At 39.1% G+C, this 16,326-nt stretch overlaps 1 protein-coding gene across 1 annotated transcript in view; it reads right to left on the reverse strand.

Annotated features, from left to right (window-relative positions):
• Nucleotides 1-2,274: 2,274 nt before the first annotated feature.
• Nucleotides 2,275-16,326, reverse strand: part of DEPTOR (DEP domain containing MTOR-interacting protein) — a 161,258-nt gene continuing 147,206 nt past the window's right edge. Inside the window, exon 9 of the mRNA XM_006769091.2 lies at nt 2,275-8,294. Within this exon, the coding sequence (XP_006769154.1) occupies nt 8,166-8,294 (129 nt within the window). The 3' untranslated portion in view covers nt 2,275-8,165. The remainder of the gene's footprint in view (nt 8,295-16,326) is intronic.

Genomic DNA, 16,326 nt, shown 5'->3' on the forward strand with positions numbered 1-16,326 from the left:
TGAAAAACCCTAACTTAACTCTGGTGCCGTGTCACATATAGAAATTTTTTGATATTTGCAACCATAGTAAAACAAAGACTTATATTTTTGATATTTATTTTATATATTTAAATGCCCTTTAACAAAGAAAAATCAACCAAAAAAATGAGTTCGCGTGTCACCTCTGACACGGGTGTCATAGGTTCGCCATCACTGGCATAGGTGATTTCTTTTAATGTACATAATAAAACATAGAGTGGATCGTCTATATTTTTTTCTAACCCTTCCAGTATCTAGTCTATGACTTTTCTTTCAATTACAGTTGAATTCAATATTATTCTGTATTAATTTCAGGTGTACAGCATAGTGGTTAGAGAATCATATACTTTACAAAGTACAAATCATATACTTTATATTTCAGATACCCACCTGGCCCCATACATATTTATTACAATATTAGTGACTATTTCCCTGTGTTGTACTTTACAACCCTGTGATTATTCTGTCAGTACCAGTTTCTACTTCTTAATCCCTTCACCCTCTTCACTCAGTCCTCCAACCCTTCTCTCCTCTGGCAACCAACAGTCTGTTTTCTATATCTATGAGTCTGTTTCTATTTTGTTCATTTTATTCTTTTAAATTCCACATATATGTGAAATCATATGGTGTTTTGTTTCACTGACTTATTCCACTTAGCAAAATAAGTCCATCTAGGTCCATCCTGGCTGCCACAAAAGGTAAGAGTTCATTCTTTTTTGTGGCCAAGTAGCATTTCATTTTATATAAGGGTTGCCTCCATATCTTGAATATTGTAAATAATGCTGCAATGAACACGGGGGTGCATATATTCTTTCCAATTAGTGCTTTGGGTTTCATCAGATATATGTAGTCTATCACAACTAAAACAACAAAAGTGTATATTGTTGGTGATGAAGATATGTAGAAACAATACAGACGCAATTTTATGGATTAGTGTGGGTCTACAAAATGACAGAATTTTGCATGGTATGGCAGTAATAATAAGAGTTTTTAATAGTAATTTTTGAAGCACTTATGTAGCAGCCACCACCGTATTGACCTTTAAATATATAAACTCATTAATCTTCATATTGGCTGTGTAAGAGTGTTATACCATTTAACAAAGAGAAAACCAAGGCACAGAAAGATGTCCTGAAACAAAGCATCAGACTAGATATTTCTGGGACCTGAGTTCCAGTCCTGGGTAGACATTGGTTGGTGTGAGTTTGGGGGCAAGTCAGAACTTCCCCAGAGTGCTTTTTTTTTCTGTTTAGTGAGGGGGGGGGGGACATCCAATTATTGATTATTTACTAGGGGCAAGCGCAAGGATAAACATTTTACATGCATTATCTCATTTAATCCTCACAGTGGGCAAATGGGGTAGGTACTATTGCTCTCATTTTACAGATAAGGAAACTGATGTTTAGAGAGGTTGAGTAGCAACTGGCTGTACTCCTAAGTGCTAGAGCTGGGATCTGAATCCAGATCGGTATGTCTCCAGAGCCCATGCTCTTAACCCCTATGACGTGTCCTGCCTCAGTACCTCTAAACTCGCTGCTTCCTGTTTATAATCTCTCCTTTTAGGTTTCTCTAAGGCTGGCTCAACTCCTAACATCAGGTTTGCAGAGAGCTGTTGCTCTGGGCTGTTGCACTGCTTAACTCAGTGGTTCTCAACCTTCCTAATGCTGTGACCGTTTAATACAGTTCCTCATGTTGTGGTGACCCCCAATTTCATTGTTACAAATTGAACATAATTAAAGCATAGTGATTACTCACAAAAACATTATGTAATTATGTATGTTTTCCGATGGTCTTAGGCGACCCTTGTGAAAGGGTCGTTCAACCCCCAAAGGGGTTGCGGCCCACAGGTTGAGAACCGCTGGTTTAACTCCAAGGGGGCACTGTTTACATAGACTGTAATGGGAATGGCTCCCCATAGGAGCTGAGTAATGTGACAACTCCGTTTTCTACCATCCCATCTGGTTTCATTTTACTTCGTAGCACTCACCCCTAGTTTTATTTATATAACTTATTAGGTCAGAGACCTGTCTTATTTCCTGCTGTTTGCCAAAGACTCTGTGACAGGCCCATAGCAGGTGCTTAGTAAATTATTTTTGGATGTTCTTGAATATGTTATACTGACTTCCAAGAATCCTTTCCTCAATCACAAAGTTGTTGTAGGACAGTTTCAGAAAGTAAGTTTGGGTGAAAAATTACTTCTTACATTTTTTGTGCTTTAAGCTTTATGAGCTTTGCAGCAAATTAGGACTCTCAGTGTTATTGACCAAATAGGCATTTATTTGACAAAAATTAAGACATCTCAGAATGTGTTGGAAAAGATACTGATAACAAATATCACTTTTATATATTGGATGAGAGTAGGTTCAACCACTTTGGAAACTAGTTCGTTGTGACCTTGTAAAGTTAGCATTCACATTTCCCATGACTCAGCAGTTTCTCTCCCAAGTGGATTCCTATGAGAAATTCCTCCACTTGTTCCCAGGAGATGGTGCAGATTGTTCATAGTAACCCCATTTATGTCAACAACAACAATGGAAATAACTCAAATGTCTAATTACAAGGAAAAAAAAGACAAGTAATGTGTGTTCTATAAATTTTTGAAGCCTTGAAAAATGAATTAATTACAACTATACACAAAAACCTAGAAGAATTTTAGTAATAGAATCCTGAATTAAAACAAGCAAGTCCCAGGACATTATCTAAAAATTGATGCTCTTTTAAGAATGTTTATTTAAAAAGCCCTAAACAAGTATTAAGAACAAAAAGAAGAAGAGAATAGCAAACTCAACATTCACCCCTGTGGCCACCTTGAGTAAGGGAAAGTGGGGGAAGATTGGAAAGGAGAATACAGTTAAATGTAAGTTGCCAGTGTTCTGTGTCTGACATTAAACCACCTGCTTCAACACCATTATTTCATATTCCTCCCTCTGCGCAGAGGTAGACCCAAAGGTGATTCTTACAAGATAAGCTGGACCCAGGGTCATGTCCACTCAGTTTTGTATTCCCAGGGTCTGTGTGCAGTGTTCTGCAAAACACAAATCCTCAGTGAGGTTTCATGAATGAACAAATAAGTGAATAAATATGAGAAAGATGTGAAGTTCTTTTGGTTAATATTACATGTAGTCCAAGAAAACACTCACCCCACACTTTATCCTGCCCCTATACATAATGAATTATGTGACTGATTTTCTAATTCACTGAAAGTAAAAATACTGACATTTTCTCAGAGTAGCAAAAAATCATATAGCATTTCCCTTATAGACTATTTCATGACACTCATCAATACTAGGATGTGTAGGGACAAAATGATTTCAACTCAAATACAGTACAGAAAAAGCTTTTTAATGCATTTTTTTCCTCAAGCAAAAAAGCTTCAGAAAATATCCATCACTAAGTAGTTTTACGAATGGCACTTTTGGCTACATTAGAGAATTGGAGACGAGTCCCATGTGTTGTCAGCGTTATAATGCAACCCTTTCTTAGAATAAAAAATAGCTAATTTGTTCTAAAAGACAGGAAAAGTGAAACCCTAAAGTCACTGTTTTTAAAAATTAACATTTATTTCATGCTATACTAGCTATTTTTACCTTATAATTTTAAGTGTTATACTGTAATTTTCAATAAAGGGAGAACATAAATTTCAGTCTAATTTAAAAATAAGCATATATATTAAGTACATATATTAATGCATTTGACAATATCATAAGCTAACTTTGATGATGATCTTCATTTTGGTACACTGCAGATTTGTCCTGTTGCTATTGAACTGAGGAAAAACATATTATTCCTTAAATTCTGTCTTAAATGAGTAAAACCACGGTCAATGATATCAATAGACTCTAACCAATCAGCAAAACTGAAAAGAGTTATTCTGATCATTTATGAACAAAATGAAATGGGATTAATATTCAACAGGAGAGAACAGTTAACATCACCAGTTTAAAATAGGCCTTGAAAGTAGATTATTTTCACAGCATATTTGAAAGGAATGAGTATCTGAAAATGTGGGATTTCACTTTGAACTGAAAGCAATGATTTTTAAATTATTCATTGCTACCACTCCAACACATTCTCCTTTAAGATGGTGTGAAGTTGATCACACCTAATCTACTCAGACATGGGTATCGTCTTCATGTTACCCATCATTTCTCAACTAGTCCCCTGATCAATTTATATAATTATTTAACAGAGGTTAATGATAAAACATCAGAAAATAGAATCAATCCAAGAGGCAACCGCAATTTTCTCTCTACAACAGAATTAACAAACATATCAAAAGTGTTTTCTCTGGGAATGAAGAAAGCCATTTCAGGGATTCTCAATGAGTAAAACCTCACACGCAATACACTGCTACACACACACACACACACACACACACACACACACACACACATGCATACGCTAAAATAAAAGTTCTTAGAAATACTGCTCACTGTTAATTGAGAATAATCCTTGGTGTTACATTTAAGGATGGAGTTTCTAAATGTTAAAGCAGTTCTACCGTCAACACATCACACAAAATACTTATTTTTTTAATGATAGGATTTAACAACATGAGTCAACTAAAATGTAGACCCCTCACCTTCACAGATACATGGCACCATTTGTATTTTATAAGTACCTCAAAGCTAAAAGCCTACACTGCAGAACACTAGACTAGAAAGGACATAGGATTGCGGGGGAGGAGGGGGAGGAGACCAGTATTTGGCCCAGGCACTGTACCCAACAAGCCTCTTGACTTTGGACATGCCACCTGATGATGCCACACTTACTTCCTCATCAACGGGATAGGAAGACTAAACTGTGCTCTTCATGGCTCCATATAGCACTACCATGTCAGCATTTTCTGGCTTTGAAGTTTTCATTAGGCACTGAGCTTCATTTACAACTTAATGTTATACTTCTACCCAGAGGTTGGTCAGTAAGTTGCATCTGGATAGCTGAAGTCTTTCAATGACTAGGCAATTTCTTGGTCCTTTATTCAAAAAATAATGAATAAGTACCTACTCTTGGTGGAGAAAAAATGGCCACCAATTCTTTGCAGCTCCTCCAGCAAAAGGTAGAGGTTGTTTCCCTACCTCTTGATTCTGGGCTAGCTTTGTGACTTGCTTTGAATAACCAAATGCTATGCTGTGTGATTTCCAGTCAAGTCCACTAAAGGTCAGGCAGTTTCCATTCTCACCTGCTTTGATCTCATGTGGGGAAAGGACACATGGAGAGAAACTGAGGCACCCCAGCCAACTGCGAGACATATGCATGATCTTCCAAGATCAGCACCCCCGCCCCCCCACATCAACTCTTCACTGACTACAAATGTTTGTGTAAACCCAACCGGTACCACATGGAGCAGTGGCTGGGCCATGCCAGCAGAGCTCTGCCCAAAATGCTAACCCATAGATCATGAGCAAATACATAGTGCTATAAGGCGTGTTTGGGGGTGGTTCGTTGGATAACATGGATAGCAATGGACACACTGCTCTGTGTCAGGACTGGGCTAGGTGAAGGGATTACCTGGGTAACAAGACACAGTGCCTTTTCTGCAGAAGCTGAGGGTGTAGTTAGTGAGGCAGACGCATAATGGGACAGTTTCAAAGTAAATGCTGGAATTACAGGAGTTTGATGCGCGAGGGTCCATGGGAATTTAGAGAAGGGGCGTTAATCCCAGGTCTAAGGAGCTGGCAAAGGTTTCTCAGAGGAGACAATAGCTAAGGATAGTCAATGAGAGAGGAGTTTTTCAGGCAAAGAAGGATATTCCAGGGAAGAGAAATTGCAGGTGCAAAGGCTGGAGGGAGCATTCGCTTTAATTATAGTGTGCGGATGTCACAGGTGGACTGGAGGGAGGCTAGGGTAAAGCCATCTTGGCCTTAAGTAGACTTCTCTAGCATTTGGCCTTTAAACTGGGAGTGATGAGAGCCAAAAGAGAAAACAGTTCCTTCCCTCCTCACTCCCTCCCTTCCTTCCTTGTTTCCTTCCCATTGGTATTCATATGGCCAAGGACATCAATGACACTCCAAATCAAATAAATTTCACAGGTGTGGAGTGAATAAAGCCAGACACTTCCTTCTCTGGTGCTTAGATTGGCCAAAGGGAAGTGATACTATGCCTGGGCCAACACGAGGGGCATTAGGACGTGTACAAGTAAGCAGACAAGAAAAAGATGCCAGTTTCCAAAAGGCGGTCCTTCTCCTGTCACTTAATGAATACCTAGGGACAGAAAGTATTTAAGACTCATCCTTTAACGATGTTATAAACATTTTTTAAAGCCGAATGGTAAGGCCTCCTACTTACTAGTGGTGTGGCCTTGGGCATAAGATGAACCTCTTATGAGTCAGTTTCCTCAGTTGTAAAATGGGGATAATGACATTGACCTCACAGTCCAGTAAGAATTAGCAATGTATAATTTTAGCACTGCACCTGGAACAGAGTAAGCCTTCAACAGAAGGTCCCTACAGGGAGAAAGGCTGGGGGTGGTGACATGGGCTTTAACATTGAATAAACCTGTTGTTGAATCCGGGCTACTATCACTTAGCAGTTTTTGCAGCTGGGTGAGCTTAGAGACCATTTTTAAACTTGCTCATACTTAGTTTCCACAACCACAAAGTGAGGATGATTAATATCTATCTGGCAGGGTTGTGATGAGGATGAAAAGAGATTATATTTGTTAAGAGCGATAGCACAAGGATTGGCATACAGTATAAACGCACATATGATCATATGCATGGAGATGACAATAGTTCCCAAATGTAGATCGGCAGCATTAATGTTAGCCATTCTGTCTTACTTCTAAATCCTATTCTCTAAAACTACAGATCAGGAAAGTTGGACTGCCAGAAACATATACATGTAGCATCTTTAACATGGTATGTCGATTCTACCAGTACCAATACATGATGATACCCTATCACAAAATAATGGCTGAGGTACATCATTCATATTTTATTTTGTTAATACAGAATAAGAAAGTAACCTCATTGTTCAGAATGCATTATATGAAATGAAGAAGAATTCAGCATTCCCTGGCTCCTTAATTTGGCACTTTGAGGAATTTCCTCTATACACCGAGCCCCAAAATACATTCTTTTCTACACCAAAAAAAAGAAACATGCATATATACAAGCGAGCTGAAAAGTTACAACACAAGACTTGCTTTTGGTGAAAAATATTCCCGCCAAATAAATAGCATGTCATGTTATACTAGAAAGCTAGTAAAGATTCAGGCCAGTAAGGCAATTTAGTTTCAAGTTTTGTCACATATGGGCCAAGTTCTAGAACACTTCACTTACAAAAGGGACACCCTCAAAGTGAAATCTTGTCAGAGGCTTGATTCTGAAGTATATGTGCATATACAAATGTCTCTGTTTTGACATTCAACACATTCAGCATTGATTCCAGAAAGCTGTTATAGCTGATAGAACAAATGATTTTGGTTCAGACAGAGAAAATGGAGCAAACAAGTTTAAGTAGTATCTCCCTATCTACGACACCCATATCATCACAGAGTTTTTGCTTTTTAACTAATGCTGTAGTTGAAAACATTTGTTGAGTTAAAGTTGACACTAAAGGCAGGAATTCAGAAAAAAAAGCCATTTTTTTTTTTTTTATGGCTGTAAGCTCTTGAAAGCTTTAGATCCTCCTCCAAAATGCTAATTAACAGGTACTATTTCTTTAACTGTTGCTTTAATTTGGGGCTCAGTGGAATCTAGGTTCTCTAATAAACAGTTCCATGTTCATTTTGGTGAGAATACAGTTGAAAGCCTGTAAAAAATCCTCTATTGACTCCTACGAAGGAGATTTTAGCGAGTTGCTGTTTTGGCTAGAGAAACATTTCAACAACTTTCTGCAAATTAAAATAAGAAACAGTGAATGAGAACTACCAACAGAAATCAAGTAAAGCAATTCTATCCATTAAGGAAATTCTGTCCCAAATATTTTCTACACTGACGTAAGTTGCTGTTTTTAAGATGTATTACCCGGTTCTTCCACATTCAAAATGGTGTATGAAACTCAAATCAAGGTGTGTCTATACGAAGAAAAGGTTTGTATGTCCAGAGCCATCCATGTGCATGGAAGTCTTGTCACTGCATTGCGTTGTGTTGTTTTGGCTTTGCTCATCCACAGCCACTCGAAGTGCCAGGAAGGCCACCCGCTCAGCACTCTAACTCCTCCATGACTTCCATGACAATGGTCCGTGGGCCCGTCAGAATCAGATTGCTCACAGTCCGGTAGTCCACATGCAGCACGTTGAGCCCATTGACAGAGACGACAAACTGACAGACCTGAAGGCAAGATCAAGAAAAAGCATCTATCATGGCTCCTGGTTTTCACAGACCTCTAACAAAGACATTGTATAGCTCTCCCAGATCACGACATTCTTTTATTTTTATTTCATCAATTTCAGAGAGGAAAGGAGAGGGAGAGAGAGAGAGAGATACATCAATGATGCGAGAGAATCATTGATCGGCTGCATCCTGTATGCCCCACATTGGGGATCAAGCCCGAAACCCAGGCATGTGCCCTGACTGAGAATCGAATGGTGACCTCCTGGTTCACAGGTTGAAGCTCAATCACTGAGCCACACCAGCTGGGCGACATCATTCTTAAAATGCCAACCACACCCAGCTGACAACTGCAATTCAATCATTTCTAAGAAGCTACACTTTTTCTGGAAGGCAACATAATGGAAAAAGCATTTGTTGTAGCGTTTTACAAAACTGGATTTAAATCCCAACACAGCAATCATTAGCTTAAGCTATGGGTATTTACATTTCTGAGCTTTATTTTCCTCAACTCTAAAGCAGGGATGATTAATAATAATAACAATAATACCGCAGTGCTTGAACCTATGAAATATTCAATACATTATCATCATCACAGTATTTATGGCTGTTATTATTCATTTGGACCCAATGCATAGGGAGACCCATGGCCTAGTGTTCCCAAGACAGTCCTATTGTTTTATACCTATTGTTCCTGCATAGTTATTAGTTGTGCCTCCTTTGACTTGAAAAGGTGTACCAGTTGAAGTAATAAATTCCACAAATTTCCCTATTCCCCATCCTTATGAGGCCAACAAAGGTCAACTTTTATATTAAGTCAGTGTTACTTAACCTGTAATAGGAGAGAGAATTACAATAAGAAAGTAAAAGGGCATCATTCAATATTGAGAGGCCACTGTGGATACATCACAGAGAGCTTCATACTGATCCACAGCCACTGCTTCAAATAGAACGACTTCTCCTGAACTTGGTGATGGCATCAGGTACTGTGTACCTTTCGTTAGCTGACATGCATGAACAGATGGTGTATCTGTTGTGCGTCTGGAGATATTCGATATGAGCAATTTGGTTATGTCACTCAAATAGAACAATGGAGAGAACATAGATCGCCAGCTGTCAGTGATAAGAGCAAAACAGAATCAACTGACACATGGTAGGTACTTACAGTAGGCTAAACAATACCCCACCCCCAACGATGTCCATGTCCTAATCCCCAGAACCTGTACATATGTTACCTTACATGGCAATGGGGAATTAAGGTTGCAGATGGTATTTGGGTTGCTACTCAGCTGAGTTTTTAACAGAAGGAAGTTACCCTGGGTTATTCAGGTGGGTCCTGTGTCATCACAGGCAAGAAAGTCAAAGGCAGAAGTAGGAGAGGTGATGACAGAAGCAAACGGCTGGAGTGACACAAGGAAGGTGCCTCTGGAAACTGAAAAGAGCAAGGAAATGGATTCTCCCCTCAGAACCTTCAGAAGGAATGCAGACCACTTACGGACACCTTTGTCTTAGACTTCCTACCCCAGAACTACAAGGTCATACATTTGGGTTAAGTCAACAACTTAGTGTTCATTTGTTACCGCAGCCATAGGAAAACTAATAAATATTCCTGTTGAATGAACTGAATGAATAAATGTAATAAGAAAAAAAAGGCACAATTAGGATTGAACACGAAGGGTTTTTTAATTCTTATAACTTATACCTTCACTTACTGGGTTGCTTTTTGTGTCACTTAAAAATCCCTCAACCATATGTAAACTTAAACATTTATTTCAAATTGTTTCCTTGAATGAGGAAAAAAAAAAGGAAAAAAGGAGCCATTTTATCATGCTTATTTTCAAGGTAGTATTTTTAGAGCCAGGCTGTTAGGAAAGATGTCATCTCTCCCTAAGTGGTCTTAACAGCTGCCGTGGTTCCAACAGTTCCAATGTTCTGTTACTAAAGATGTGCAAAATGATCAAGAAATACAGGTAGGACTATGTAACATATTCAGTTATAATGGACTTTGATTTGGCCTCCGCGGTACACTATGTTCTGCAAATAAACACACATTACAAGTAACTACAGGGAGTGCACAGCCTAGGGGAAAAAAATCATTTTTCTTCTATATTAACAAGCAAATATGTGGAAACAAACAGGAACCGTGATGACCTCTGAGTAGACCTACCTACCTTAGGTACATATCACCCCTTACCTGGGCTCAGGAGACTTAAATGCCACCCATAGGCGGTAATGAAAATTCAAGTGAGATAAAGATGCTTTTTTCCTGCTTTCTAATATTTGATTGCAATTCTCATTGCCCCAGTTCATAGACAAGAGATCAATCATGAGCTCATGTACATTCTCTAAACTCAATCTACAAAAAAATGTAGTCCCTTAAATTCATAAAGAAGGTACACAGAGGACATCATCTTTAATGAAAAGGAAGAACAGAACCTTCCTTAAGGCATAGGTGAGTGAGGTCTCTGACCACAGTAGGTGGGGAAAGCATTGACAGGAACAGGGAGGCAGGACTCAGTACATTTCAGGGTGTGATCAGTTGGGATAAGTACCTAGGCTGAACTCCAGCCTTCCGCCTGATAAGGAGCCAAACCAACCAAATAATCTTGCCTCTAATTCCTTCCCTGCACCAGTCCTGGCAGATGTCAGACAACCCTCCGGATGGATTGAGTGCCCATGGGATTGTGCAATTACACACTGGTTTTCGTATGTTTGGAGACAGATCACAATTATTCAGTTGTTTCATCCAAAGTGGGAGTGAGGTTAGGGAGAAACACTACACCTATGATTGCACAAGTGTCTTCTCACTGCCATGGAAATCTGTCTTCGCCAAGACACTTCCCTGAAATGGCTCTCTCTCTCTCTCTCTCTCTCTCTCTCTCTCTCTCTCTCTCTCTCTCTCTCTCTCTCTCTTGCTTCAGGCTTCCCATAAAAATAATAAAACATTTAACAAGACACAGACCAAGAGAGAGAGAGTTTCAGAGACAGAAAGAGTCGTAAGAAGAAGAAAGACACAGATACAGACACAGAAAATAATCAGGAAGAGCTGAGTCCTGGTTAGCAGGGTGTAGAAGCCTATCTAATAAAAGATGCAGAAAGCAGACCAAGATGTCAAGTGCAAATTAATACATTCTTAATCCAACAGAACATTTGGATGCATTCTAGAGACCATCCTATCAAGCTCCCATTAAAAGTAGAACTCTTCTTCAAATCCATACCAACCAGCCAGCCTATCTTATTTGAATGCTACTTATGACAGGAAATGCACCAATTAATGAGGAAGCTTTGGGGTGGGGGAGCAGTTGCATGTTAGAAGTTCCAATTAGATGGGAAAAGGGGTGGAGATGGAAGAGGGTATGGGGGTGGGGGTGGGGAGATGGTGATGGAGGAAAAAATATATATATATATAGCACTCAAAAATAAAGTTCCAGTCAACATTATCTGAACTATTTTCATTGTTCAGTTGCTAAAGTGAAAAGTGCAGCCAAATATAAAACGGCCCTCAAACTGTAGTGCAAATATGAGTCACTTTTGGGGGCTTACTGAATATGTGAATTCTCATCTCACCCAAGACCTACCAAACCAGACTCTATGAGGGTGGGTCCCAAGAATCTGCATTTTTGTTGAATATATGAGGTGATTTTAATAAAGCAGTATGTTGAGAAGCAGTGCTATAAAGTATACACTAGAATTTTTTCTACCAAAAGTTATTTTAAATGCTCATCCCACACCTGTAATATAATAATACATTCTATGACCATGAACATTAACAGCCTTAAGTATATAAGAGGGAGACTGGCATTTCAGTTTTTATTATAATTATTACTTGCCTGAAGTCTACTATTTTTAGAGCCAAATTTTGCTATCTTCTAGACTTCAAAATTATTAATAACAATGTATAAAGTGCTGATCTTTAGCACTATGATCAGAGATAATATCCAAGTTGCTCAAAACTCAATAACAACACCAACCAAAACTGCTGCCATGGTAGAGCACATGTACTTATTTTAAAATGTGTTTTTATTGATTTCAGAGAGAGGAAGGGAGAAGGAGAGAGAAACAATGATGAGACAGCTGTTTTCTGCATGCCCCCTACTGGGGTTCTAGCCCACAACCCAACCCAGGCATGTGCCCTGAACTGGAATCAAACCAGCGACCTCCTGGTGCAAGGGACAATGCTCAATCAACTAAGCCAAACCGGCCGGCCAGGCTGAGCACATGTGCTCTTAAAGTCATATGTCAGCTGCCATCTTTCAATTGTTGATGTGGCAAATACATACCATGTACAGGCCTGCTGTGAATGAGGGTAGAAGCTTTCGATAGCCAAAATATCAAAAATAAAAGAAGGTGGGCCCTAACCGGTTTGGCTCAGTGGATAGAGTGTCGGCCTGCAGACTGAGGGGTCCTGGGTTCGATTCTGGTCAAGGGCATGTGCCTTGGTTGCGGGCACATCCCCAGTGGGGGGTGTGCAGGAGGCAGCTCATCGATGTTTCTCTCTCATCGATGTGTCTGACTCTCTCTATCTCTCTCCCTTCCTCTCTGTAAAAAATCAATAAAATATAAAAAAAAGAAGGTGGAAGGTGAACCAGAGCAATGAAAGTCATGAGTATATTAAGACATATTTGAAAGCTTAAAGTTGGAACGAAAAATGTTATATTTTGATTGTCCCCATTTCTTTAAACCTGCCTCCAAATCATAAATCCTGGTTTTCATAATCTGATATGAAACAAAGCACTGTCTTTTATGAATGATTTGTTATTTCTCCTGTTAACCATGCCTGTGAAAACCTAGCCATTCATTCGGTCCATACACCGAGCACACTTATTTTGTTTTGTTTTTTTTGTGTGTTTTTTTTTTGGGGGGGGGGGTCATTATGTAACTTTCTTTTCCCCCAGCTTTATTGACATATAACATTGTGTAAGTTTAAGGTGAATAGCCAGACAACTTCTGAGGTTACAATTTGCCAAATAGGTAATAGGAACACAGAATGTTTTCCCAAAGATCTTTACACTTGTAATCTCATTGGAAATTCCCAACCTACCCCATGAGGCAAGTACTATTATTATTATTTTATTATTATTATTCCCATTTCACAGTCACAGGTCCAGGTTCAGAGAAGTAACTGGAGCTAGTAAATAGTGGAGGCAGGATTTTTTACTAAAAAGTCCTATACTTAAGCCCTAGGCTACCCTTCCTCCAAGTAATAGATAATCATCTCCCTTTCAATTGGCACTGACACCACATGAATGAACACCCCACCCTGGTATTGAAGCACCTCTCACACGCTGAATTTCTTTCTTTCTTTTTTTAAATGTGGCATCTGATTTTCCTTCTGCCATCCTTGAAAATGGAAAAATTGTTCACTTGCTCATCATTGTCACCACCACCATCATCATCATTAGCATAGAAGAACATGATCAGGAGTAGTAAGGGGGCATTCTTACTCTTTGAAGTATAAGTTGAGCCAATCTTTATATCTGGGCCAGCCCTGGCAGGGGTATATGGCATTTTATTAGCCTCAATCAGAGTCCAAAGAACCATGCTTCTTTATAACATGCATGCAAAGGAGGAAGGTCCCTCTCTCTGTAGGCAGCCCCAATCTCCTGCTAAACTGAGGTGAAGATTAATGACTCCTAAATGAAGATTTTAAAGATGCCAGAAAGAAAGACAAAACATGAAAGTAGGATGCATAATCACCCTTGGTAACAATGTAGCCTATAATTCAGCCAGCAAGTCCCAAACCACGCCATTTGTCATGGTGATTACATCACCTGGTAATCTGTGCAGTTAACTGGCATTTCCAATTTCACTCACATTCCTTTTCTGTTGTGCAATCTTTGCTTCACAACAGAAACAGGAAAGCAGAAGATGCAACACACCATCTGTCTTCTGTAGGTGGGTGAGAATGTTGCCATCAGACAATCAACACAGCATGGGCGCTAGCAGGTTCAATGTGAGGCACCCCCTTTGCTTGCCTATAAAGCTTGGCTGATCCACAGCAAAAGTGGATTGATTCCCTAGGAAGTTTTTCTCCAGGGATCTTCTCCTTCCTTCCTCCCTCCCCAGTGAGCATTTCCACAAGGGTAAAGTTAAGCACAGAGAAAGGGAGGAGAAACCAGGAGATAAGTTCTAGTCTCAGCTCTGCACCCGGGGAGCTGAGTCATTTTGAATCACTTTGAGTCACTTCACTTCCCCAAACGGTAATTCTTCATCTGATAAGTTGGGCTGAAACTTTTTATATTTATTGGGGACTTTAATGTACATTTTATTAGGGTCGCTAATGAAGGAGCTCAGGTGGCCAAAGTAGTGAGGAGATTATAAATTTATTCTGGAAACCCAGATGGGCTGAGCTCCAAAATGGTGCCAGCACCCAGGGACGGGGAGTCAGAGGTTTTTAAGGACTCTGGGCAGGCTTTTTCTGGTGAATTCTCTGGGCGGGTGCTGAGGGAAAAGATAATGGTCTTAGCAAATGAAATGTGGTCTAAGCAAAGGGTCGGTTGTGAAGTGGTGTAAAGGTCAATTCCCAGGGGAGGGAGTGTTGATTCAATTATTTGATCAGACCTAATATCTTTCAGCTCTAAAATTTAATGCCAAAAAAACAAACCCACTTTTATTTATGAGTGATTGAACTCTCTATTAATAACTTTTATTTACTGCTTATTGATGTGCCAAGAACTAAGCTAGGAGTTCACATATGTTAAATTTGGGAAGGAGACGTTATTTTTAGATTTGTAAACTGAAGTTCAGAACAATACAAGTGAAAAAATGTAAGATGATAATCTGTCACAAGCACTTCTATGTTTTATATATATAGATAATAACAACAAAAACATCTAAAGACAGAGTATAAAGCTATATTCTATTAAGAAACTTAAGTAGCATTGATATAGGCATAGGTACCAATGTAGCAGAATTGAAAGTCCTGAAACTCACTCTGACACACGGGCATTTACTTGTGACAAAGGCAGCACTGCAGAAAAGAGGGACATTTCATGATGATAAAAAGGTTCAATCTATCAAGAAATTTAAAAATTATAAACACTTATACCTAATATATATATATATATATATATATACCAAATGTACATGCCTAACAAAAAGGTCCAAAACAAATAAAGCTAAATTCACAGAATTCAAGCAATAGACAATTCAACAATATTAGTTGGAGACTATTCTGTTCCACTTTCAAGAAAGGATAGAACAATTAGGCATACCCATGCCACATACATGCATAATCTATGGCCCAGCAATTCTGCTCCTAGATGTACATTAATACTGTGATTACAACATGATTAATTTATATAAAATTTTAAAATAGACAAGAAATACATGATCTTAGACTTCCTGGGCAATAATATGCTTTGTAATAGCTTGAGATATACATAAATAATTTTTTAAAAAATAATTCCTACGTTTTCTATTTAGTGCAATAACAATAGTTTTAACTCCCACCTTTATAATTTATTAGTGATGTGACTGGGCAAGTTACACATTCTCTGAGTATATTTTACACACCTGTAAAACGAGAATCAAGTTTATCATGAGGATTGTATCTGATTAACTACTAAGCCCTATGTTTAATTCTAATGAATGTAAAATACTTGATTTTTTTCCCCCTTCTACCCCTCTTCCTGCACACACTCTCAAACAGTCCAGTGAATGCAGATTGTTAAAAGAAAGACAAATCATTGCATAGACCCAGGAGAGCCAGTTTTGGTTTTGGCTTAAAAAAAATCCTATATAATAAAAGGGTAGTATGCATATTGACTGAACAGTGGAACAACTGGTCACTATGATGTGCACTGACCACCAGGAGACAGATGCTCAATGCAGGAGCTGCCCTCTGGTGGTCAGTGCACTCCCACAGGGGGAGCGCCGCTCAGCTAGAAACTGGCTTACGGCTGGTGAGTGCAGCGGTGGTGGCGGGAGCCTCTCCTACTTCTCACTAAGGATGCCCGAGCAGTAAGCCAAGTGCTAAGGAGCAGCGAGCAAGTGAGTGATAAGGAGAGAGGAGGGCTCCTGGACTGTGAGA

This window comes from Myotis davidii, unplaced genomic scaffold (genome assembly GCF_000327345.1).
Source record: "Myotis davidii unplaced genomic scaffold, ASM32734v1 scaffold1, whole genome shotgun sequence".
Classification (NCBI taxonomy): domain Eukaryota; kingdom Metazoa; phylum Chordata; class Mammalia; order Chiroptera; family Vespertilionidae; genus Myotis; species Myotis davidii.